Here is a 27578-nt window from a genome sequence, read left to right on the forward strand (position 1 = left end):
TGCCAGGATCTTCAAACTCGACGCCAAGGGGGCTTCATGCTTGTTGTCAAGGGTGAATACATGCTCATTGCCAAGGGGGAGATAAATACTAATTTCCAAGGGGGAGTTTAATGCTCAATGCCAAGGGGGAGTGAGTTGCTCATTGCCAAGGGGAGGGTCTCATTCCACTTTGTCAAGGTGGACTGAGACCGGCAGCCGCCGGCCACACACAATTTAAAGCAATGACATACAGCTGTATAGCCAAAGCAGGTCCGCCGCTATTTTCAACTCCTCCGCTTGACCACAAACTAATAGGAGCTTACGGTCCAGCAGCCAATCAGGAGCCACCAATCCTGATTAGCTGCTGGACTGCAAGCTGCTATTGACTCGCAGTCCAGTGGGAGAGTTGAAAATAGCGGCGGACCCTTTGAGTATACAGCCAGACAGCACACAACTCTCTCTGCCCGGCTGTCATTACTTTAAATTGCTTAAAGGTCGGGACAGCCCTTAGATTCGCGTATGATTGAAAGTTGTAAAATTTTAATTTTAATTTTAAGCTTGAAATATTTTATGGTTCATAAACTAAAATACTAGCTAACTTTACGGTGCTTTGCCTGAAAACATGGCTCCTCCTGCCTAAAGTCACCCAAAGTTTAACCTTAACAACAAATACTTTGTTTAGGGATGTGGAAATCCACTGAACATCCAAACACTGAGAGATAACCAAACATTGCTCAAATATTTGTTCTGCTGTGTTCAATGTCCATATTGTGTACTGATACACAATACAGTGAGTGGGTGTGTGGTGATAATATAACATGCAGTAATGATACAACAGCTCACAATCACAATCTGCCCTGTAGTCCTGAGACATGGGGTCCTACACCTTGTTTGTAGGTCTCATCCTACTGCAGATCTCATGGATGCTGGAAGCAAAACTGTGAGTAATATTTATATATAGATATTAGACCAATAGATTGTAAGCTCCTCAGAGCAGGGCCCTCCTCCCTTTTTGTTGTCAAAGCTCTTCTCTTCACATTTCGCAGCTCTCCCAAAACTCAAACACTCAGCGACCATCTTTGTCCACCAGCCCCTAGTACTACGTTGATCATGTCCTCAATACTTACAGCTAAGCTGTAGAGTGTATTGCATTGTGGCGCTCTACTACATGTACTCTATTTTTGTTATTTATTTACTGTAATGTTAAGTTTTGTCTCCGTGTACTGTCCCATTGTATCCCCATTGTACGGCGCTGCAATACACTTGTGGCGCCTTATAAAAATAATAATAATACATGTACTGTACATCTGGTTGGATGCTCAAATACAGTATGTATATATTTAGCTGAAAAATATCTTTATTATGAAACTATTATATTTTATTGTAGAAACTATTTATAATTATTATAAGTTATATTTGCTGCTTTTACATAACAAATAATAATTATTAGACTGTATTAGTAAAGGTGCTCAATCCAATTAGCTGCAATTTGTGAGTTGTTTCATGAAACTCACGGAATTCACCAATCCTATTAAAAATGTATATTTGTAGTAATTGCACCAGGGGCCAAATGTAATAGGGTGTGAGAATCATGAAGTGAGAGATTTTGGAAGAGTGTTCCTATTTTTTTAAAAGCGGCAATCATTTACACCAAAAAAACAGGTTGATTTTGGCAGGTAAATGATTGCTGCTTTAAAACTTTGGTCAAATTCTCCCAAAACCTCTCACTTTTTTGATTTTCACACCCTATACGTTTTTTCCCCAGGGGTTGCAAAATGTCTACACTACTGTATACGATGTGCCTGAAATAAATTCTTTCATTAAATGTGGGGTGCATAATCTAGAATAAAAGTACATTTTTTTGGGCAATTTGAGGCCATTTATTTATTTTTCCACAAAATGATATTTACTGGCTTGATTAAAACTTCCATATGCCTACGTAGTCATAATTGGATTGAGATTGGGCTGAGATAGGCAGAAAGCTGCTTTCCTGTAGGAAGCCACTCCTTGCCTTAATGATGCTGTATAGTTTAAGTTAAAGAAAAAAGGAAATGGAAGAATGCAAGAATTGTCATGCTGTAGTATTCAAATACTGTCTACAAAAAAAAAAAATGCTATTCTGATAATCAGAGAAATCAGTTTACGGGCCAGATGTAATAGGGTGAGAGATCAGAAGGTGAGAGATTTTGAGATTTTACCCAGATTTTAAAATCATGCAAATCTAATGCAAGTTGACCTTATGTCATTCTAACTAGCGCGCGTTAACGTTTTGTTGTCGACCTATTGACTGTCTACCTAGACATTGTCTGTGAGCTAATCCACACACCTCCTCCTTGCCCCCAAATCTACACCTATCACTGTCACACGTTACTTCCTGCCATTCTCTATTAAAGGAGTGTCCCTGGCTGAACTATGTAGAATTGTCCCACACTTATCAGAAGGCTACTGTAACCCCAATGCCGATAAACTCACATTCTAAACATCATTGAATATTTATTATACTAGATGACGCTTCCCTTCACTGTTGAGCCCCATTATATTTTATAAAGCTAGAATTGTATACTGGAATTTAATAAAACCAAACCAACATTCTAGAAGGAGTCTTCAGTAGCAATATACAGATATGTCCTCATACACCATTACTGTAGTCGTGCCAAACAGCCCCATTTGGCATATCTCCCAACTTTTTGATGAAATGGGGGGTGGCCACATATTTGGTAGAAGTGTGATTTTTTTACTGGCTGTAAAGGCAGTCCCAGTCCAGGCTGAGATAGGCAGAAAGCTCCTTTCCTGTAGGAAGCCACTCCTTGCCTTATTGTGCAGATCTACCTAGCTTCTATGGGCTGCAACCAATACAGTCCATAGAAGCTTGGGGTATGTGCATGAGCAGTACTGTTGCCAATAACCGACATGCGTTTGGCTCAGTACCATACTTACCGACTTTTTAAAACTCCTCTCCAGAAGAAGCCCGGAGAGGAGTGAACGGGAGGTGGGAAGAGGCTACATTTTGGGGGTGGGGCAAGGCCGACATCACCAAGCTCCGCCCCCATGACTGGCCACCGTATCAATTTGCGGGTCCGTGGATGGTGGGAGGGGCTAAAATGCTGTAAAATGACACAAATCGCATAATTTTAGCCACACCCCTCCCCGTGGACCCGCAAAATTCTGAGTTTTATATCGCAGGGAAGGGGGGAGCCGGGGCTATAGCGAAAATGCAGGAGACTTTCCCACCTTCCCGGGGGGTCGGGAGAGGAACCCGATTTGCGGGACCCTCCTGGCCATTCCCGGGAGGGTAGGCAATTATGTTTACTGCCCGTCAACTGCATTGTAGAGGTACCAGGGCCCTTGGCGGGGCAGGCCTTTGAGCATTGAAACCCCACCTCCTAAGGTCATGTAGGAGCCACTGCCCCCAATATCCTGCCCCCTTCATCCTTACCCTCTCCCCCACAAGGTAGTTCACCAGCAGAACCCAGTGTTATTTTCTTTATTTTTTTTTTTTTTACACAAACTATCAACCCAGCATCTACTGCCCAGGGGTTGCGAGGATAGCCCCGGGCTTCAGCCCTGGACAGGAGAAACCTGGGGGGGATGAAACCCCTTTATTGGGACACCAGCCAGGGCTGACCAGGGTGATAAGGATTTGGCCGGGGGACCTTGTATAAAAAGTGTCTGATTCAGCACCTCTCTCCCAGAACAGCACCCTCACCCAGCAGCACAGATCCCAGCAACAGCCAGCTGGTGACATGTGCTTGCACAGTAGACTTTAGCACAGTCCTTGGGGTCTACGGCACCATAGAGAGAAGGGATCCCATACAGAGTCTCCAAATGGGCCACCTTCTCTGTTAATCCACCCCTGTTTGACATCATAACTTCAAGATCACCACATGATATAAAATATCTTACAGTACTCACCTGAGACATTGGGAGAATAACTAAAAAAAATAGTTATATGTTTTGAGACTTTACAGGCAGTATTTTTTATTTTGATTATTCCAGGCTTTCAGGTTGCTATTGTTCTTGCTCATTTTTTATCATAATAATCATTTAGTTCCTAATCTATTATACCGCCACATACCATTTGTGTAACCTACTGTCTGTATGTATCATCCTCAGGCATTACGCTGTCATCTTCCCCTCGGAGTTTCGCTCCCAACATCCAGAACATGTCTGTTTACACCTGGAGGGAGCTCAGGGAGAGAGCAGGGTGCAGCTGTCCCTAAAGCTGGGTGACCAGAACACAACGCTCATAGACAGGAACTTCCAGCAGGACTCCGTATTCAGTTGTGTTCCACTCAAGGTAAATTCTGAATAAAGAAGTGAATGGACCACTGAGGCTGACTGATTCCTTTTTAACTCTATAAAATATAAAAAAATTATAAGTATTTATCATTTTTGCAACATATGGTGCAGGATATATGGCTGCACCATTTTGCTGGATTGCCCTATTAATTTATGATTACTGCCAAATTGATGAGTAGGGGCTTCAGCACCATGGGTAACAACTTCTGACTCTAGCATCTCTTTCACACTGTATGGCACGTCTTCACTCTCCAGCAGTATGCCAACAGGATTGTAGCGATCTGAGGACCTAGCTCATGTTTGTATGCAACCCGCTTTTGGATTCTTGCAAGATCTGGGCTCTATATAAATCCCAGTGAACAACCCCATCTTCATTCCCGCAGTTGATTTCAGACAGCACGGACATGGCCGTGTCCAGGCATACTTGGCGTCTACATTTTTCCTGTGTAACAGCTTCACTTGTGATGATTAGTAATTACATTGCAGCTGCGTAGGCAAGTGCGTTCAAATGTGAATGAGTTTCTGAGGCCTTAGGTTTGTATCTTCTTACAATCATGGGCGACAGTGCAAATTGTTACATTGCACACAATAGGGTATATTCAATTGATGCCGGATCCATTCCGACATTCTTTTGCCGGAATAGATCCGGATCTGACTTCGGATTTGGCCGCTGATTGATGCTCATCCGGCCGGCGCGGGGACCAGGTGAGCACAGCGGCAGCAGGCGGAGGGAGGCTGGACAGGGCTGGGTAAGCTGCACTCGGCGGCGGGACAAGTGAGTGCGGCGAGCCAGGTATGGGCAGCGGCGGGAGATGGCCAGAGGGTACGGGAGTTGGTGGGAGCATACGGGCAGCGGCGGACAGGAGGACATATATCGATATATCATATCGTATTGAGATTGCCGGAAACCGGAAGGTTAATTGAATCCACTGAACAGCAATCGATTAATTATATGTCTGTTAAAAACAATTGAGTAAAGCAGGATTTATTCAGGTACTACTTAATAAGCGAAGTAGAAATGCATTACTGCCTGTTTTTTCAGTTATTTATATTTGACATTACAGAATATTTTATATATGATATAAAATACAAAAAAACAAGGAAACTCCCAAAGTTATTAGATACATTTTATAGTCATGGTACTGTATGTTTCAGACAGTTCAGGTTCTGGCATATTCATAACAAACCCACTTGATTCATTCTTATAGGTTCCTCATCCATCTAAAAGTGCGGACCAGGTCGGAACACTGACAGTCTCCATTGAAAATGCAAAAGAGGTCATTTCCAAAAGTACTAAAGTTCTTGTGAAGAAGGAAAGAACCAGTACACTGGTCCAGACAGACAAACCTGTGTACAAACCAGGACAAACAGGTGGGTCTGCAATTGGAGAAGGGAACAACAGTTTACTAATTCAAACTTTTTTAATGTTTTGTTTTTTTAAATAAAAATAGAATGAAAGTCAAATGAGAAGTGTAGATCTCTTAATTTAGTAACGGCAACTTACAGTAATGCTGTGTACACACGGTACAAATTGACATTCGATTTTGACTATATAGTGAAAATGAAATTGGGTTTGTATAGACATTGAATGGAGATAGAACATGTTTTTAAGCTTTCTATCCTGATTCAATGCTGATGGGCGCTTCCGTTCAGCTGACATCGAAAAGCCAAATAGACAGTGCAGCAATGACTGTATAGTGAAGATTGAACGTAGATAGTATGAATTGTATGTAAATAGCACATGAGTTAGCAAAGATTGCATAGAAATCAAATCTTATAGAGCATACACACGGTGAGATAGGCACTATTTTTCTATTCAATTTTGCTTATAGAAGCAAAATCGAAAAGAAAATCGATTGTTTTTTTTTACATTAGATCCAGATTCAATCCCAATGTGCACTCCTGTGTAGTGTAAATTGAATAGAAAAATAGTCTTGGCAGCCATGACTATATAGTGCAAATCTAATGTAGATAATGCAAATCTAATGTGTTCGCTGCAACATTCGATTCGATGTCCATCTACTGCCTGAAGCCAGTGTTGATCTGAAAGCAAATCGAGTGCACATCGAATGGAAAATCGAATAGAAAATAGTGGAAATCGAAAATGTGTGTACGCACCTTTAGTGGAACAGCAATGGAATCTCACTGTGTGTACCCACCATCACTCTCCTAAATAAACTATCCCAGTTATGTCCTCATGCTTTTGTTTTCAATGTTTTGTGTGGGAATACATTGGGAAACTATCTTTTTATATACACATTTGATATTATTAAACAGATGCATAACACGAATATGGCAGACCCTATATACAGTAATATGGGAATTGATTTTGCATGAAACGAATGTTGGCTAAACTTCGTAACAAAAGTAATTCTACATTATGGATATTAACAAGTTCATTTAAATCATCTTCATTTTAGCTGATGGAGGGTAATTTAAAATACATTAAAGTCCATCTTTACATGCACTGGTTGATTGAATAAATATTGGTACTTACTTTCTAACCTTTACGAACCTTCATAGTTTCAGAATGATACATTTACTCTGTGTGTATATTTTTTCAGTGAAATTCAGAATTCTTTCTCTCAATGAGGATCTGCAGCCAGAGCATAGACAGGTACAGTAAGCGTGAAAAAAAAATATTCATGTCATTATATTGAAAATTCACATATGTAAAAATACACACACGTACTGAAAAGATAAAGAAGATGCAAAGCTTAGGAATCAATATAACATACTGTATACATGAATATACATGGTCAAACAGCAGGAATAAAAGGACGCAGATGAACTTTGAGCGCCAAGTGAATTTGTCAAAGTAGGTGTGAAAATTGCCAAATCAACATTTTTATTCATCATAATGACCTGTAATTTTAACCTTATATAGGGAATATAATCTTTTACACGCAACATTTTTTTAATTAAATTTATAAAACAAATGTGAGCGATGCTGGCAATTTAGAGCTTACTTTGTACATTGCTCAGATGATGTTGGATTCAAAGGGTTAAACATAGAAAAGAGGGTATGGAAAACGGGTTTTTGGGATAAGGCGCTATAATCACTCTGGGTGAGGGAGCTGCTAAACTTGAGTGGTCTAGGCTCATAAGGTTCAATGCAAGAAATAGATAGTAAAGCGCTCACCTGGTGTATATATAAGTTATTAAATAGATATGATGCAGAGACAGTATGTGTGGAAAACAATATATGTTTATTGAATAACAGTGGTATATACAGTAAATGGGGGTAAGAGCAAGGGGTGTGGGTGCTCTGGGTGGGGGTGATGATCTGTACGGGTCGGGAGGTACAGTCAGTAGTGACGACAATGAGCCCTGGTAGGGAATGAGGGTGTCAACAGACCCCTTTATACCATAAACCTCCTGCAGTTTATGTCTCAAAGTGGATGTGTTGGAGTGCTGGGCCCCGGCGGGGAATGAGGGAATCAACGGATCCCTTTGTGACCATAAACCTCCCAGGTTTATGTCCCATGCACTTAGCGGTGGTGACGGGGGTATCCGGGAGCTGGATGTGTACAACGTGGGATTTGAGGATGAAAGTATCAAGTTAATAGTTAATAGTACCGTGCAGGGGTGTGATGGCTGTGAGCGGCGTCCCACTCACTAACCACTTACCCTGTCAGCCGGCGGTGGGGGTGCGTCTCGGAGCTTAGTATGGAGCTCCGTGTACTTGTAGTCCTGAGCGAGGAGGAACCAGCCTGTTGGTGCTTGTGAACGTCCTCTCCGAGAGGACGGACACCACACATCGTCACCCCGGCACATGCGGTCCTGAGCCTATCACCGCTACCCGGAAGTGACGCACCGAGTCCATCCAGCCGGACAGACGGGCAGCGGCGAACAGCGTGTCCATCTCTGAGCCGCATCGGCTGCGTTCACAAGCACCAACAGGCTGGTTCCTCCTCGCTCAGGACTACAAATACACGGAGCTCCATACTAAGCTCCAAGACGCACCCCCACCGCCGGCTGACAGGGTAAGTGGTTAGTGAGTGGGACGCCGCTCACAGCCATCACACCCCTGCACGGTACTATTAACTATTAACTTGATACTTTCATCCTCAAATCCCACGTTGTACACATCCAGCTCCCGGATACCCCCGTCACCACCGCTAAGTGCATGGGACATAAACCTGGGAGGTTTATGGTCACAAAGGGATCCGTTGATTCCCTCATTCCCCGCCGGGGCCCAGCACTCCAACACATCCACTTTGAGACATAAACTGCAGGAGGTTTATGGTATAAAGGGGTCTGTTGACACCCTCATTCCCTACCAGGGCTCATTGTCGTCACTACTGACTGTACCTCCCGACCCGTACAGATCATCACCCCCACCCAGAGCACCCACACCCCTTGCTCTTACCCCCATTTACTGTATATACCACTGTTATTCAATAAACATATATTGTTTTCCACACATACTGTCTCTGCATCATATCTATTTAATAACTTATATATACACCAGGTGAGCGCTTTACTATCTATTTCTTGCATAGAAAAGAGGGTACACTTAACGCACATTGTGGCCTTGATTCTGATCAGTTCACTATGCTGCATGTATTCCTAGGCTAGCGAACAATTAAGCACCACCCTGCCAAATTCCCCACCCCCGTGCCACCACCGAATACCCTCAATAGCATGCGAGGGCATGTGTACTCGAATTCATCCCCTTGCATGCAGCCAAAGAGGAGAGAAATCATTCGATGGTCGCAGACCAACAAATAATTTTTCTCCCCTTTGGTAATAAAAGTCAGTCTAAACAGCATAACAATAATGTCAGAAGGAATTGTGAGATCTAGTGTGCACAAAACTTTAATTTCACCCTTAGAGATGAGGAGCAGCTTTTTATTATATAGGATAATGTTCCCATATAATATTCCTTTTTTGTTCTTAAACATCTAACAACTTATGAATATATTTTACATTATTTATCATCACTTATGCAGAAACACAAAGTTGTTTTGAACAGTGAAACACGTGTTGGCATAATGTCCTTCAGAATGTCTGATCGCTAAATATGAATTACTGCTAACTTAATATTGTGTGTTGCTGATAATAATATTTCTGTACCCAAATATTGGGGAGCGTTAGATACAGAGTTTAGATGGCAGAAGATTTATTCATCCTGCTGCACTAGTGATCTGTGTTGCATTGCAGTACACCGCATTGGATCAAAGCTCCGCGACCCCCTGCATTTTTCAGCCATGACAAGGAAATTTGGAATAAGTGTATATATATGTGTTGATTGTGTTGATAACATTTGACACATCACAAATAATAATATTTTAGCATTTGAGTAAAAGAAGAATGAAATAACACCATATGTCCCAACATATTTGGTGCTTAAAATGGGCATGGGCTTATTAAAAGGGGTGGGGCTTCACAGGAATGATGCTCACGCGAGACATTCTATTTTTGTCACTATGGGGGCATGGTCAGCACTCTGCTGGCATGCCCCCATCCCCTATGTCTCCCATAGTAAACAGAGCATTTATTCACCACTGCTCTGCTTACCATAGGGACTCCCAACTGCCGTCACTCCACCCCCGTGGGACACTGCTGCCTGTGGGAGGGACAGTGTGATGGTCCCAAATACTGACAATGACCATGGAGTAAACGTATATATACTACAGGCTAACTTTGCCAGTCACACAAAGCACATTTTCAGTACTGTAATTTAATTATATGGGTTTATTTATGAATGGATTTTTTTTTTCTTTTTCAGTTTCCAGTTGTTGAGCTGCAGGTAAAAACTTTATTACTAATTACTAATTAAAAATAGAAAGAACAAATTTCGGTACTTGTTTCCTAGCACGGCGCCCGTCGGGTCCCATCGCATACCATAACTTAAGGTATGCAATGGGAACCGATCAGACCCAATTGTCCCAATTTTCGGGCTTAAAAGACATTCCTGTACAATTTTAAAATCGGTCGCATCGCATGCCATTACAATGGCATGCGATGCATTGCGACGCGACCTACCCGACGTGTAATATGTGTGAAGTAATGCGCGTCCCCTTGAGGGGCTCGCTGCGCTCGCCATGCTTCGGGCACGGTGGCTCACTGCGCTCGGCACACTTTATAACATCAACTCCATGCCGACGTGGATAGTGGGGGTATGAAAAGGTCGGAGGACGCGTACCGCCGACCCTCGCGGGATCGCTGCGCTCGCCACGCATCGTGGCGTGGCATTAACAATGGGGGGGCATTTGACAGTAATTACCCATCAGGGTGGGTATACAATTAAAAATCAGGTCTGGGGTGGGCATTTAACATTGTAATCAGCCATCAGGGTGGCTGTACAATACAAATTTAGGTCGAATCGGTCGCACCGACCCGATGCCATACAAATGACATCGGTGGCGCCGTGCTAGGAAACAAGTACCAAAATTTCATGAAATCTGCTGTATATATGAGGAACGGAACTCAGTGTAGTGACAATTGTCCCAGAGGCTGTTCATTAAATGCAGTGTCAGACTGTGGGGAAGAAAAGCTCACTAAGGGAATGCAGTGGTAGGAAGCCATGTTTAGGGGTGTGTCTGGTCTCCAGAGGGGGTGTGGCAAACCTTTATATGGCTTGTTTTACCATTATAGAGGGCATGATTTGGACCACTTTATAAATACAAATAGTAAGTACTGATAGTACAAGTATTACAATGTACCAGACTAATAACAGCACTGTACTACAGGGAATACACCCTAGTCCTGTGCAATATGTTGTGTTATACATGTGATGTATAATTCAAGTGCACAATGTAATACTTGGCCCATATTAGAGGAGGCCCCAGTTATTGAGGACCTCTGGGGATTTCCCATGTGGACCGCCAGTGGGCTGGCCCAGCCCTACATAAAGGAAGCTTTGCTTCCAATGTAATCTCCTAATTATACAGTGCTCACAGAGCCAGGTTATTACCCAGTGGGACACTTGGAGGGATACTGGTTTTTGGCCCCTTTCTGCTACACTGAAATGAGTGTAGTACAGTACTTTGTGCTCAATACATTGTAAGGCAGGGCTGGGCAATTGCGGCCCTCCAGATGTTGAGGAACTACACATCCCAGGATGCTTTGCATTAGTTTTGCTATGTGGCCATGCTGAAACTGATGCAAGGCATGCTGGGATGTGTAGTTCCTCAACATCTGGAGGGCCGCAATTGCCCAGCTCTGTTGTAAGGTATTATCCATTTGGGCATTCACAAAATGATGTAAGATGCTAACAAACATGACTTCCCCCACAGAACAAGGAATGGGTTACACAATATTATGAGGAAATGTATACTGTGTCTAAGATAAGATGAATGTATTATGGCTTTCTTATAGGATCCAAGCAAGAACCGGATTGGTCAGTGGCTGAATGTGAGTCTCCGTCACGGGATTGCAGAGCTCTCCCTTCCTCTCTCCTCCGAGCCCCAGCTGGGGGATTATTCTATTCGGGTGGATAACATAGTCCATACATTCAGTGTGGAGGAATATGGTAAGGAACCTTCCTATGCTGCAATATGTAGAATGGGTTCCTGAGTCACCTCTGACTTCTTTCCAATTTATCTCTACAGTGCTTCCAAAATTTGAGGCCACCCTTCAGTTCCCTAAGTATGTTATGTTCAACAGTGACCACGTCTCGGTTCAGTTATGTGGAAGGTGAGTGGGTCATTTAAGTCAATTTATGTAACAACATTGCAGATGGAATGTAAGACAATTATGTCATATTTTCATCATACGTTTAATATGTGTAGTGCCAATAAAGTTTTTTTGTTTTGTTTTTTCGGCATTTTTTTTTTTTAACATAAACTCTAGTTTTGTATTTGACCAGTTGTGTGGTGATTGTTGGCACATTTTTCTAGTGCATAATGTAGTTTGTACTTACTGAACATCATTTGTTTTTCTGGGTTGGGATCATTTGGTCGATATGCATTCGGTCAACCACTTAAGGTCACCATTGCTTTAGGTTGACAGAGTCATTAGGTCGACACAAGCTTTAGGTAGACAGTCAAAAGGTTGACATGGGTTTTGCAAGGTTTTTTGTCCCGAATGTCGACACAGTCAACATGGGCACTGTATCAGTGCACTGCGTTCCCTCGCGTGGCTTGCTGCGCTCACCATGCTTCAGGCACGGTGCCTCTATTCTATTCTCCCTCCATGCTCTAGTGGATGGTAGGTCATGAAATACCGCTTGTCGGCACAGGTCGACAACAAGTGAAAACCCCATGTCGACCTTCCTCAAGTCGACGTAATGCTTGTGTCGACCTAATGAGGCAAAATAGCTCTAACTTGCACACTCTTCAGTAATGAAAGGTGCCAATGGCTGAGAATAAAGTGGTGTACTCAGAGACAGAGGGGGTGCAGATGCACTATGCGATCATTACAATATAATCTATCATAAGAGGTTGTTGGTATATCATTGGCCAGTGATAACGCCCTGCCCACCAATTGTCCAGGTCACCTCTTGTCGAGCAGGTCCCTAACACTATGAGGTCACCACCTGGGGCGCAGTTAACCCTGAAACATGATCCAGCCAAGGACCCCCCCCAGGGCATCACAATAGAGAATAGTGATAGTAAAGTGAAGAAATTATAAGTATGAAGGTCCCTACTATGTGTTCAGAGGTAGAGAGTGTGTGAAAAAATGTAGCGCAGGAGTGACTTGCATGGCCACCGGGAGGAGTGCGCCACACCTGCTGAGACCGGAGCGGGGGTCCCGAGGCGGCAAGTGTGGAGGAAGTGCCAGGATGGGCCAAGAGTGACGCTGATGGACAGGGCAGCTGGGGGCAGGAAGAGACCGCAAGTTTAGAGTGGCAGCACCACGGCGGGACCAGAGAAGGAGGGATGCCGGGACTGGAGCAATGAGACCCCTCGTGAGTCCCTGATAACACCCCCAAGTCTGTGACACTGAGTGGCCCCCACTATATCCCCTCCTTGGGAGAGCACCCCACTGCCCAGACCCCACACCTCAGTAGGAAGCAGGGGCACGTTCAGGCTATTCAGCTAAAGATTAACCCCTAGAAGGAGCGAGAGAGGGTTAGAAAAGGGATTGGGACCAATTAATCCCTCTGCTACCATCTGCCTGAATAGCAGTAAGGACGGAAGGGAATCCCTTGTTGAATTGAAGGACAAGCAGCACCCTGCTTGATAGCTGAGCCATTGAGATCTGGGGCTTCTCATACAGCCAAGGAACCCTCAAGGAGGCACTTAACTGAGTTTAACAGCATATATAACCCGGTGGATTACAAATACCTATTTGGGGCAAGGAACTGACTGCTAAAGATGCTTTAGTCACTTCTACAATTCTGAGGGATGGTTGAACTCTAATCCCAAAGACTCTGTTTTATACCCAATAGAAGGGACACTTTGGGCAAGGACTACAGTGATATCACTCCATAACAAGTGCACTATAAAAATATTCATTATTGCGCAATAATACCTAATATTATCTGTTTATCGTTACCTATGCAATAACCAGTCCTGTTTATCTTTATCTATGCACTAGTAATTAATTATATGTGTTGTTTGATTTATGCAAATGTGATACTCAGGTTATGTTCCATTGAATGTGAAGTTTAGACTGTCTTATTGGGGGTTATTTTGATTCACTCTTTCAAACAAATTCCTTCTTATATGGACAAAACCATGTGCACTGCAGGGGGGCAGATGTAAAATGTGCAGAGATAATTAGATTTGGGTGAGTTTTTTTGTTTCTGTGCAGGGTAAATACTGGCTGCTTTATTTCTACACTGCAATATAGATCTCACTTTTAAGTAAAACCACACCCAAATCTAACTCTCTCTGCACAAGTAACATCTGCCCCACCTGCAGTGCACATGGTTTTGTCCATCTAAGAAGAAATTTGTCAGAAAGAGTGAACCAAAATAACCCCCATAGTACCAACAGTCAGAAGCGAGTTATACGGATTAGCGTGTAGCGTTATTGGTTAGAACCGTAGAATGTAGCGATTCCCTGGAGTTGTAGTTAGTCAGAGCACGTGGTAAATTATTTACTGTCATTAAGTATTATGTACTGATATTAGAAGCAACAGGTTGTCCAGTTTGGTGCAAATAAAGTGTTAACCCTTTTTGAACCACACTGAGTCTCCTGCCTCCAATCCTCTATAACAGTGGTTCCCAACCCTGGTCCTCAAGTACCCCCAGCAGTGCACGTTTTCCAGGTAACACATCAGGTGCACTCATTATTCAGACACATTTTAAACGATCCACAGGTGGAGCTAATTATGTCACTTGTGATTCTTTGTGGAGACCTGGAAAACGTGCACTGTTGGGGGTACTTGAGGACCAGGGTTGGGAACCACTGCTCTATGACATAGAAGAAGCAGCACCATCCAAGCGGCACCACCGGAAAGAGAACACAACCAACCTACACCTGTGGGTATCACAACCGTATTCCTGAATTTCTATACTACTGTACATCTACAAAAGTAGATCATTTGCGGAGAAGAATAATGCAGGACTATTCCCATAGATTCCTGCATTATAATAACACTTGCTCCTAATCATGTAGGAAATCGTTATTTGGATCTTTGTCTATATTTGTTAATATAAATCAATCTGTGATGCTCCTACAGTATAACCTTCTTCTATATAATCCATAGTTTGTGTAATCAGCATGCTATTAGTAGAATAGGGTTTGAGTATAATATCTTTATTATTCATGTGATGCCAGGATTTTATTTTGTATTTTTCAGTTTTTCGGTCAATGCACTGTATCTCCGTCTGTAAGGAGCGTATTCAATTAGCCGCTGCGCTAACTACAGCCTCAAGCTACTTAGATAGAGCCGTTGTGGTAATTAGCTGTGGGGTATACCCTGAGGCTACTTGCATATGCCCCTGATGCCACCAACAGATATATACTGTACTGTTTACTCATCACATCTTTCTCAGGTACACATATGGGAAGCCAGTCCAAGGGAATTACACTGCTACCGTGTGTCGAAAACCTAATTATTATTGGTGGAGTCTTGATCTTAAAAAACAAGATGAAATTTGTGTTCATTTCAGTGGAAAGGTGAGATCATAAGAAAGTTAATTTACAATATGCTGATTAGGATCAATGAAAGTTTAAGTGAGATCAAAGGCAGTTACCTATGTGAGAATCTGCCTTGTACAGAGTATTGCGGTTTCTTCCAAATACCCATTTTTCTTTATTACATTATTGTCATTTTTAGCCTTTAGCCTCCTCCATTGGCTGTTTAGTTTGTCTGTACAGCTCAGGGCACTGGACCTAGAGTTTTACTCCTCCCACTTTTCTCCACCTTTCTTATCTCATTATTTCCCTGACACCTTCTTGCTCTCTTGAATCTTTTACTCCGTCTTTTTCCAAGAAACCCTGTCTCTCTCCCCCTTATCCACTTCCTCTCTCTCTTTCTATCCCCAATAGCCTCTCCGTTACTCCCCCTCACCCTCCTGCCCGTTTCAGGGGCTTTGTATTGACAACAGCAGGGTGGGATCCCTATCAAGATTTTGCTATAGAGCCCACAAAATTCTATTTATGCTCCTGAGCAGATGAAGTATCATCTGAAACATCTGGAACTCAGGAGAATCCCCAGCAACCACGAGCTGACAGCAATTGATCACAAGAGCAGTTTAAATAGCCCACCAAACAAGAGTTGGTCACTTATTGGACAGAAGCACTCAGCTGACCAGGAGTCCAAAGCAGGGATTGGTCGGCAGCAGAAGGAAGAGAAACATGAGTTACTACACAGGGGGACACCAACCCTAGTGATGCCATTGGTTCCCACCGCTCTCAATCAAGCGCATTTTCCTTTATATCAGAAACATTCTGCTGGTGTGTACACTAACTCTGTCATTACCACAATTGGTACACACATTGGGCCGATTCAGACCATCTCGCTAGTGTCTACACTACTCTGTCATTACCACAATTGGTACACACATCAAACGCATGCCCCCCCCCCCCCCCCTCGCCACCCAATTCCCAGCACTACGACAGGAGTGGATGTGTACACTTACACCTCTGCTATGAAAAATCAATTGATGGTGAGTGATCATCGAATGAAAGTAACAGAAAAAAACAAACAAAGAAGCAGCGCTGGAGCTACAATGAATAAAACTCTCTGAGTTTGAATATTTACTTTATATAAAATATATTAATCATAACATTACATAAACATACATATATCAATATAAAAATGGCAGTAGTATAAAGGAATGGAAGGCAATTTCCAATTGCTTTCTGGTCCAATCCTGGAGTGGTAGGCAAACAGCTGACGCGTTTCACCACTGGCTGTGGCTTTTTTAGGGGGGGAAAAGGATTGGACCAAAAAGCTATTGGAAATTGCCTTCCATTCCTTTATACTACTTCCATTTTTGGGGACCACTAAATTGGACTTTGATATCTTGGGGAATTGTCTATTGGACTTCCATCACCACCCACCAGGCAGATTTCTCCAGGGGAGCTACAAACCACAGCCACCTGTTTGAGTTCACTGCCTTCCTGGGCAAATCTATACAGGACCCACTTTGGCCCCCCAACAAATCACCCATTTGGATACCTCCAGGTGAATTTCAATATTCAAAAGCCATCTGTGAGAGGACAACTACATCTATACCCTTGACCCTGCCTCCCAATATCCTCCAGCGGTCATTAGAGGCCCAATACCACCAGAGAGGACCTGGGCTCCATTTACAAACTCCTGCATAGCAACTCTACAGACTCCTCCAGCAGCACCGCATTGGCATACCGTGTAAATAGAGGGGACCTGTGAGTCTTGTTCCCCTGTACCATCTAAAAAAGTGACAACAGCAACAATAGCATGTGAACTTACCTGTTGAAATTGGATACATCCATATAGAGCCTTATGATACCCTAGGCTATACCATCCATCCTGCGAGAGAGATATTTCTTTTATCATTTTTATATTGATATATGTACAGTATGTATGCTTATGTGATGTTATTATTAATATATTTTATATAAAGTAAATATTTAAACTCAGAGTTTTATTCATGGGCATATATTCAATGCCGTGGGCGAGCGGTGACTGCGAGCAGGACTTTTTGCTCGCAGTCACCGCTCACCCTGTCAGTATTCAACTGACCCCCCCTCATTCGTAAATTCCCCCTCGCTCCGTTTTTTGAGCGAGGGGGAATTTGCGAATGTGCCTCCAAAAGCTGCGAGAGCCGAGGCTAATTACAGCGAGTTTGCTGCACTAGCCGCGGCTCTCGCAGTTTAGGGGAATCTTCGCAGTTCTGTGACTGCGAGGATTCCCCCGGAACGTTGCATAGTGCGAGCGGCCGGCGCGGGGGTTAAACTGCGAGGATCACTGGTTTTCTGTGATCCTCGCAGTTTAACCCCCTCGCCGGCCGCTCGCACCGGCATTGAATACTGCACATTGTAGTTCCAGCGCTGCTTCTTTGGGCATTATTCAATGCCTCAGATTCGTCGTATTTTACAGCGAATTTGACAATTCGCCGGGGTAACAGCGAATTTTCTGTCAGAAAAAACAATTCGCCCTATTCAATGGAGCCAATTCGCTGCAAATGAACAGCGAATATCTGTCGATTCACCGTGTGCAATTCGCCGGTGGTTTTCAATGGGGTTTTTAGTCGAATTCGCCAAGAGTGTATTCAATGCTCAGGTGGAAAAAGGCTTTCTCCATTGATTTTCGCCATGATTCTCCATTTTACATTCGTCATCTTTTTTAGGTGAACTGGAATGTGATCTTTTAAAATAAAGGGGTTTTTATTTTTTTTAGGGTGTCAAAAAATATGAATTTTTTTTCAGTGAACGGGCAAGCTATTTTTATTTCTGTGTTTGCTGCACATGAATATATATTTAATTTTTTATTTTTTTATATATTTTTTTTATTTACACATTCGCCAGCAGGGAGCCAGGAGCCGGTCATTAATATTCATATATTCACTGCACTCTGGTCCCGATCATTACATATGGATCGAGACCAGTGAGTGCAGCAGCTCCTATCCCAGTCCCCTGCCAGCTATAGAGAGGTTCTTCCTGTGTCCCTGCCAACCCTCCTTCACCCCCACAGTGTCCGGCGCAGGCAGGGAGGCTTCCATCTCCCTCCCTGCAGCCGCCCCCCAGGCCCAGCTCCCTGCGGCATTCGCCGGGGGGGTTAAAATTCGCCACCAGGGGCATAGAGCCCCTCAGGCGTTGAATAGGGCGGCTGGGTGGCTGCCGGGCGAATCTCCCTGAAGGGAGAATTGCTGCGAAAGTGCAGCGAATCCTACACAGGATTCGCTGCCAGCCGCAATCCCGGCCATTGAATACTGGCCATTGTTTGTTTTTTTCTGTACCTTTCATAGGGAGTGACTACCCCTATTCCCCAGCAGCAGCTTTGGGAAGACAACTCATATCCAGGCGCCCTTCATATTCTCTAGTAGAATACATCCAATCGAATGAAAGTAAGCCTGGATTTACTTTTAATCTGCCCGCTCTTCTGCGAATTGGGGGCAAGCGCTGATGTCATATGATATCATCCACTCGCCCCCAGCAGGCAGGGGCACACCTGTAGTCGCATCGTTTTTGTGTGCACACCCACAAAACACTGGGTGGGACTGACGGAATGCCCCCTGCCTGTCAATCAGGCAGCGAGCACCCCAGTGTGCGAGAAATTTGCCAAAGGCGCTCGCTATGGTGGTTTGCACATTCCCAGACCCCCAACATTGGGGACGGGATGAATTCGGGCCTGTACGGACAGGTCTGAATCGGCCAACTATTTCTAATAAAATAGGGCAATGGCATTTTGGGAGAGACTTTGTTTGGGGAATGATTTACTATGGATACATATTGGCCGTAACATTTTGGAGTTTATTTGCTTTCTTTAGTGATTTCTGTTACATCTAAAAATATTGAGACACTTGTCATTTATGGTAAAGCCGTATTAAGCTGGTGGTAGTGGCTTAGAGTCAGCGTGACAACCTCCAGCCAATCGTCTACTCAAACCATCATGATTATTGTAACGTCACATTTACATATTCTCCAAATGATTTGAACTTAAATTTAAAAAATGTATATACTGCAGTGGCAAACGCAGGATTTTCAGAAGGGGCTTTCCAGAGGGGCGGCGCAAAGCACGGAGATGGACACTTAGGTGACCCAGTATATGCCGGGTCAGTTAAAGTAGTATAGATAGACCAAATGTATATAAATAATAATAAAATATATATATATATATATACACATAAACACACACACATATATATACAGGGGCGTCAACAGCAGTGTAGACCCCTGGGCATAGCAATGTATTGGGGCACCTACCGATCCTCCAGCGGTAGGGTGGGGGGTGCTATGATGTCCCGCGGATGGTAGGGGGTATTATATCAACCGCTCAGCATGTAGGACCTGGATCAGTAATTTCCACTAATTACCCCTTTACTGCACAGATGGTGGGAGATGGGGTGGGAGAAGGGGTCATTGGGCTTAATGAAGGGGCCCTGATACATAACTTCCAGGGTGGTAGAGGATGTTTAATATGCAGAGGAGGGGTGTATAGTGGTGTGGGCTTATTATTCATAATTTTCTGGTGAGAGGACAGCTTGCTTGACTGCAGATATCTCCAGTTCCCAGAAATAGATAATGGAATTAAAAACTAAGGAATCCCACCTACCAAATGCTATTGGGCACTAGGGGATGAGAGTTCAGGAGGCAGAGCAATCTGCCAACGAGGAAATAAAACTACATACCAGGTGTGTGGAGCTGGAGCAGTAACCAGCTGCCAAAATCTCTGGTTCTGTGAAAAGTAGAGACAAGCTTCTAGTGTCCTTCAAAGGGGGAGAGTCCCCGCTTTTGGAATATACCCTCAGAAAAACTCTAAGTGAGACAGAACCTGAAATATCTGACTGGGAGAGCAATTAACAGGCTTGGATGGGGACCACTGCTTTGAAGTCAGATATCTCCGGTTCCCAAGGGCCGATTTTTTAAATTCTTGTACCCATGGAAAGAGGCGACCCTCAGCTTTCAGACTCGAACCCTTAGACTCCTGGGGGGGTTTCTGGGTACTCAGAAAGCCCCCCTGCGTGCGCTACTGTACTGTACGATTCATCAATATAATACATTCATTTATTTGTTATCTAGCCTGTCTGAATAAATAACCAAGTTAACTGTTTTAGTAGCCTATGTTCATGCAGCCGACTAATCTTCAAATTTGCAGCCTTGCGAGTTCCCCAAACACCGCCTTGCGAACGGTGGCTTGGTCGCCATCCATTCACAACGTGTGGTCGCACGCACTTGCTGCGAATGGATTTATTACATCAACATCCATTCGCAGTGTGCGGGGTAACACCCACATTTCGATGATTGGCGACCATCGAATGATGTGGAAGGTGCACGCAGATCTAAGGTTGCTCAGAGCAACCTTAGATCTGTGTGCAAATTCTAAAGCGATTTGGGCAGGCAGCTGACACCCGGTGATGTCAGCTGCCCCCCCGTCCCCCGCACCCATGTCATCTGCCCATTAGCATGAAAACGCCCAGCGTTCTCATGGGTATGCCCATGAAACATTGGGCGTTCCCATTTGCTAATGGGCCCCCGCCCACTGACTGTTCGCAGTGGCCGCATGCACCAAGTGTATGCAGAAATGTGCATGCAAAAAGTAGGGTATATTGCTCTCTATGTACGTGGTGCTGCTTGTCCTAGGGGTTGTCCAAAACCCCTTTGGTAATAGTTTTAGTAGGTAGATGGACAGCGCACTCTGTGATTGTTTGCAGTGTTGTTCAGTAGGGGGGGGGGGGGGGAGGAGGTGGGAGAATGGGATGAGGGAGGGGGGGGTGGGGAGGATGAGAGGTGTTGGAGGGGTCAGTTAAGTGTTCATAAATTCTTATTTTTACCCAACATCCTTTTTTGACTAGTACTTGAACACTTAACTGACCCCTCCAACACCTCTCATCCTCCCCACCCCCCCCCCCCTCCCTCATCCCATTCTCCCACCTCCTCCCCCCCCCCCCCCCCACTGAACAACACCGCAAACAATCACAGAGTGCGCTGTCCATCTACCTACTAGAAATGCGCATGCACAAAGTAAAGACTTCAGATCCGTGCGAATGCACACGGCATTGCGAATGGACCGGAATAAGGTCCTAATACCCCTGAATTCGTATCATGCTGTGTGACTTAAACTCCAAACATTTGTTCTATTTACGGTTTCCTAGCAAATTATTGAATATCACTATTCAGCAATTTTTGGCAATCTAAGCACTGGCATGGGTTGGTGATGCAACATTGCAGTGGCACGCTCCGGACAATGCAGGCGTGTCTGGGCCATTTGTGGGAAGGGCCGCTGCGGTTTCATCGACTGGCTTTGCAGCAAGTTGTGCAGCCAGGGGGTTACCCATTTATGTGATTGCACTGCAGAGAATGTCCCGGCATGTGGGGCAGCCTTGCCCTGTTCTGACAAAACTATAACCCATACTGAATGAGGCCCATTGTCACAGATATTTATGGTACAGAATTTTGCAGTGGAATAAAAACACAAAACTTACAGCATATTGAAAGTTGGACATTTGTTGTTTTAATAAACGAATCCTGAAATTGTTCATCTCTCCCTCTCAGCTGGATGGGACGGGATGTCACATCTTCGATGTTAAATCTGAGACTTTAAAATTGAATGACTCCAAACTTGAAACAACCATAAGGGGAACAGCCTCCATTTTTGAAGAGGGAACAGGTAACATAGTTTGAACTAGATGGATGCAAGTCTATTTTCACACTCACTTACTACAGTATGTAACTATGTAAGTTCATTATAAGAAATAAAAGAAATCTGTCGTGTGACACTTGCCCATGAATGTAGTACTGTATGCAGGGGAGACAACAGTTCGGCTGGGTCCCAGTAAAAATAAAGGTGGGACGGACAGTGCCTCCAGGAGGGGGCATAGCCATGCCCCATAAAAAAAATATAGCAAGAGATAGAGAGATGACAGGCTGCCGCTGCAGCTGCATCTCTCCCCAGCTCAGCACACAGCAATAAGAGCATATGTTGAGCTGGGGAGAGAGGCTGTGCTGCGGCAGCAGCCTGTCATCTCTCACCCACTGCCCGGCTCCCCGCAATGCAGGAGGGTGGAGATGAGCCCCTCCAGCAGACCCAGGCCCAGGTAAAAAGTTTCCGACCCCCTCTCGACGCCACTGACTGTATGCTCATTTTCTCACTTAAAAAAGGCAGAGGGCCTACTTCAGAGCTGGTGCATGATCATAGCGTGTATGCACAAGCTCAAAAAGCATCAGACATAGCAACAAGCACTTAGACCAGGACACCGGGACTGACGCTCAAACCATTAATGTGAGAGAAGGAGCAACAGCTGCCGCCAACCAATAGTGATTAGCGGATGACAAGAGGAGGAGGGGCCAGCAGCCAGATCTGGTTCCACTGATATCAGTAAGGGGTGGCCTCAAATTGCCCCGCATACAGACTCAAGACTGGAGCAGGAAGAGACCAATGAACAGTTGGACTGGTGGTGGTGGCGGCTCTGAGAACAGTTCAAGGCAAACTAGTGAGCCAAGGCACAGTGGTTAAAAATGCTGTTCTATTGCTAAATATACATACCCTCCAACATGACCCATTCCATTAGGTACAAAATGCTCTGTTCCTGGACTTCCCTGCCAGTGGCAGTTACAGAGGTTGTACTCCAGCACAGTCCAAAATTCAAAGAGGGGAGCCACATCAACGGTCAGTGAGTCCAGGACAGTGATGTTTGGAGTGGCGGTAGGTTTGGCTCCCCTTTTTGAATATTGGACTGTGCTGGAGCCCCAACTCTGCAACTGCCACTGGAGGGAAGTCCAGGAACAGAGCATTTTGTACCTAATGGAATGGGTCATGTTGGAGAGTATGAATATATAATATATCCCTTCTGATGAAACCGCTACTGTTCTACAGCGGAGAAACGCGTCAAGGATCATTTGCAAGGCACTGACTACCTTGCCAGCTCTCTGCCCAGACTGCCTGTCACCACGAGCAGCCGCTCTGAATTTCTATCATCGCGATTCAGCATAAGTGGACCTCGCACCTGCCAAACTTGGAAGCCTTAAACGGAGCACCTGGAAACATCCATAAGGTCAGTGCGGGCTCACTCCCTGCTCAATCCATCGGCGGCCCGCCGTTCACGGCTGACCGTCCAAGCAGGTTGTAGTTTGAGCCGCACGGAAGAACCACCATCTCCCGGCGACCGCAGGTTCATGAGAGGCGATTCTACTAAAACTACAGAGGTAGTATGAGCACTAAATCTTTTTGAGGGTCCCTCATCATCGTAAAAATTTGGAAAAACCTCTTGTCATTGGACATCTAAGTGACACGCTATTCTTTGTCATTCCACCACAAATGAACTGACACTTATTCAAAAGAATTTATTTGATGTGATATTATCGCATAGAGCTATGTCTCTTCAATAAATCAGGCATTTGTTTGGAGCTGAGTCTGACCTACTAAAGACTAATCTTGATCATTCCCCTATTTTTATAAGGAGCATAATTTATTATTATTATATTGTTGTTATTGTTTTTATATGTAATTGATTTTTATATGTAGTAAAATATTTTCTATTGATCAAAAAATCTTCAGGTGTGTGGCGCTCTCTATTTTTTCACCTTCATTTATATATACACGAATATAGATTTATCTTATTCATCTAATTATTGTGAAAAAACCCTTTCTCCTCAAGAAGTAGAATCTGATTGGTTGCTATGGGCAACATTCCATCTCCAATAGGACTCCCATCTTTACCCTCTAGTCATAGAAATTCTCTGTAATATACCTGCCAGTACGTAGAAGGATATTATTGCCATAGGCGAATCTAGGGGGTGGTCCGGGGGTGCACAGGACCACCCATTAGCCCATTTTGTAGCTGAGGGAAGGGGCTTTCCAACGAGCCCAGCCCCGTGTCTCTAGCCCCCTGGGAACCGGAGATACGGCCAGGCAAAGCTGGAACGTTTTCCCTATAGAATAACATGGGACCCACTAATTCCGACCCCCACCCAGTTCAATGGCTGCCAGTTCCCCCTTCAGCATCACTGAAGCTCGAGGTTGATCTCAGTCGAACCCAAATCGCTGGGCCTTCAATCTGATACCAGGCTGGATCCATATGGGTTAATTGGTTCCAGGGATATTGAGGTTAAACTGGTTGGTTTTTTTTTTTCATTTCTTAAATGTAATTTCATGACTATTTATGTTTTTTGAGGGCAGATTTCTCTGGAACCAAGCAGCCCAGTTTCATGGGACCAAAATCATTCAAAGCCAACTCAAAAGTTCTTCAATATGATACTGGTCTCATGTAAATGGGTCAGTTGGTTCCGATGATATAGCTGGTTGGTTAAAGGGGGGTAGGAAGAGGGGAGTGTTTGTCTCTCCCCCTCATACCATAAAATGCAGGGACTAGGCTGGTGTATAAGGGGTCAGCCTGGGAATGTCCCTGCATGATCCTGGGACCATATTTCCGGGAAAATCCCTGCATTTTCTATTGTGAAAGGGGTATTATTTCAAACAGCCGTGACCTGCAGTGCTCTGAATACAGCCGGGCAGCCCCCTGCTCTCTGCCCAGCTGTCAATGACTGTCACCCCTGCAGTTTCCGCTCCAATTCTTCTCCACGCTTTCACCTCAGCCCGCCCCCCTTTAATCATGTGCGGCATCATGTGTAATGGGTACTATGGTGTGCGGCATCATGTGTAATGGGTACTATGGTGTGCGGCATCATGTGCAATGGGTACTATGGTGTGCGGCATCATGTGTAATGGGTACTATGGTGTGCGGCATCATGTGTAATGGGTACTATGGGGTGCGGCATCATGTGTAATTGGTACTATGGTGTGCGGCATCATGTGTAATGGGTACTATGGTGCCATCAAGCAAGAACCCCCTAGCAATGAGCACGTAGGTAAGCAGCACTTATGTGGCAAATATGTAAGGGGCATTACAGTTTGATATGTATGTAATGGGCATCATGATGTGTGGCACAATGTGTAATGGGCATTATGGTGTGTGGCCTTATGTGTAATTGGCATTACGGCGTGTGGCTTTATGTGTAATGGGTATTACGGAGTTTGCTAAAATGTGTAATGGGCATTACTGTGTATGGTCCAAAGTGTAATACCACACCCCTTTTTGTGATACCACGCCTCCTTCCCATGAGGCCACGCCCCCATTTTGCCACGCGGCTACGCCGCGCAAAGGTTCCCCTGCTGTTATGTCTACATCTGGGACCACCCATTACCATAATTCTAGATTCGCCTATGATTATTGCATACTGTACATATTTACTTAAGCAAGTTTTGGAGGCCTAGCATCACACTTTATGTACGTTACTGCCTCGCTGAGGTCATGGGTTCGGTTTCCATCATGGCCCTAACTGTGGGGTTTGTATATTCTCCCCATGCTTGCATGAGTTTCCTCCAGGTACTCCTGTTCCCTCACACAATCCAAAAATATACTGGTAGTTTTAATTGGCTCCAAATAAAATCAACCCTAACTTGAATGTGTGCGTGTGTGTGTGTGTGTATGTGTGTGTGTGTCTGTGTGCGCACATGTGGTAGTGAACATAGATTGTAAGCTCCACTGGGGTAGCGTTTGATGTAAATGGCCAAATAGTCTCTGTAAAACATAAATAACTGGTAATAAATAAATAATACACTACAATGCAAGTTCTCAGTTATCATATCATGCCTAGAACTCAGTATTATGATCATTGTTCTACCCGAATACATATTATGCGCTGACTCTATCATATCATTACTCCTATTGTAGGAATTGAGTTATCAACAACCAGTCAAACATTTATATCAACTGTCATCAACAAGGTGTCGTTTGTTGATGCTGATAGTTCCTACAAGAAAGGGATCCCATACAAAGGACAGGTGAGTTCTATTCTATACATGTTACATCTGCCCCACCTGCAGTGCAGCATGGTTTTGCCCATTTTGAGAACAAATTTGTACTGCGTTCAGATCTGAATAAGGGCCTATCATTCTGGAAACCGAACCGCTCCGAACATAGCCGTCCGGACGTCCCACGAGCTGCGCTTGTAAATTTCCCGCTTTGTTCAGAAACCCAAGCGTGGCCAAATGCGGGAATCTGGGGTTGGATTCTCGTGTGACGCCGAGTCTATAAAAGCTGGTCGTCGCGCGAATTCGGCTCCATTTCACAGTCACGCTACCAACTGCGCACAGCTCTGCTCGTGACGGGTCTAGACATTGTACAGGGGTGTTAAACTTGAACTTGTTATCAATCACTAACTTGTCATCAATCATTAGTGTGCAGAGGGGTGTTGTACAGTGCAGACAGAGGGGTGTTGTGCAGTGCAGACAGAGGGGTGCTGTGCAGTGCAGACAGAGGGGTGTTGTGCAGTGCAGAGTGCAGACAGAGGGGTGTTGTGCAGTGCAGAGTGCAGACAGAGGGGTGTTGTGCTGTGCAAAGGTGTTTCTGGCAGTGCAGGCAGTGCAGACTCAGCAGAGGGGTTTGTGCAGTGCAGAGGGGTTTGTGCTGTTCAGACTGCAGAGGGGTTTGTGTGCTGGGTTATATATAGTAATATATATATAATTAAGGTACTTATGTACTAACTGGGCTGCCGATTTTGAAATCGGGTCCATCGCATCGCATCGCATCCGACCATATTGCATGCGATGCGATGCGATGGACCCGATTTTTCCATAGGATTCAATGTTAAAATGGACTGAGTCCATTTTAACATGGAATTCTATGGGAAAAGGGGTCCTTTTCATACCCCTACTATCCAAGTGGGCATGGAGTTGGATATAAACCTGTGGCGAGCGTAGCGAGCCACCGAGCCCGAAGCGTGGCGAGTGTAGCGAGCCCCACGAGGGGACACAGAATACCGTCCCCTCGCGGGGCTCGCTTTGCTCGCCACGCTTCGCTCGCCACGCTTCGCTCACCACGCTTCGAGCTCGGTGTCTCGCTGCGCTCGCCACTGGTTTATATCCAACTCCATGCCCACTTGAATAGTAGGGGTATGAAAAGGACCCCTTTTTCCAATTGAATTCCATGTTAAAATGGACTCAGTCCATTTTAACATTGAATCCTATGGAAAAATCCGGTCATCGCATCGCATGCGATATGGTCGTATGCGATGCGATGCGATATCTCATCGCATCTGATTGTATGCCTTAAGTTAAGGCATACAATCAAAAAATTGGCAGCCCAGATAATACATAAGTACCATAATTAAATGCACTTAATTCTATTGTAATTGTGCTGGTCGTGTGTTAGGCAGGCTGTCAGTCAGTGTAGCGGGGTACAGTAGTACACAGGCAGGCTGTAAGTCAGCTTTTGTTCATTTTTTTTCCATTGTGGTGTGTGGTCATTGTGG

The 27578-nt window shown here is 44.5% G+C and overlaps 1 protein-coding gene across 1 annotated transcript in view; it reads left to right on the forward strand.

Moving 5' to 3' along the window:
- The first annotated feature begins 761 nt into the window (after positions 1–761).
- Positions 762–27578, forward strand: part of LOC146009246 (alpha-2-macroglobulin-like) — a 115396-nt gene continuing 88579 nt past the window's right edge. The window contains exons 1-10 of the mRNA XM_083149413.1: positions 762–919; positions 4093–4276; positions 5487–5649; positions 6843–6895; positions 10013–10033; positions 11605–11758; positions 11838–11922; positions 15173–15296; positions 21822–21936; positions 26000–26109. Of these exons, the coding sequence (XP_083005539.1) occupies positions 852–919; positions 4093–4276; positions 5487–5649; positions 6843–6895; positions 10013–10033; positions 11605–11758; positions 11838–11922; positions 15173–15296; positions 21822–21936; positions 26000–26109 (1077 nt within the window). The 5' untranslated portion in view covers positions 762–851. The remainder of the gene's footprint in view (positions 920–4092; positions 4277–5486; positions 5650–6842; positions 6896–10012; positions 10034–11604; positions 11759–11837; positions 11923–15172; positions 15297–21821; positions 21937–25999; positions 26110–27578) is intronic.

Source organism: Crinia signifera, chromosome 6, assembly GCF_055691185.1.
Source record: "Crinia signifera chromosome 6, ASM5569118v1, whole genome shotgun sequence".
NCBI lineage: Eukaryota > Metazoa > Chordata > Amphibia > Anura > Myobatrachidae > Crinia > Crinia signifera.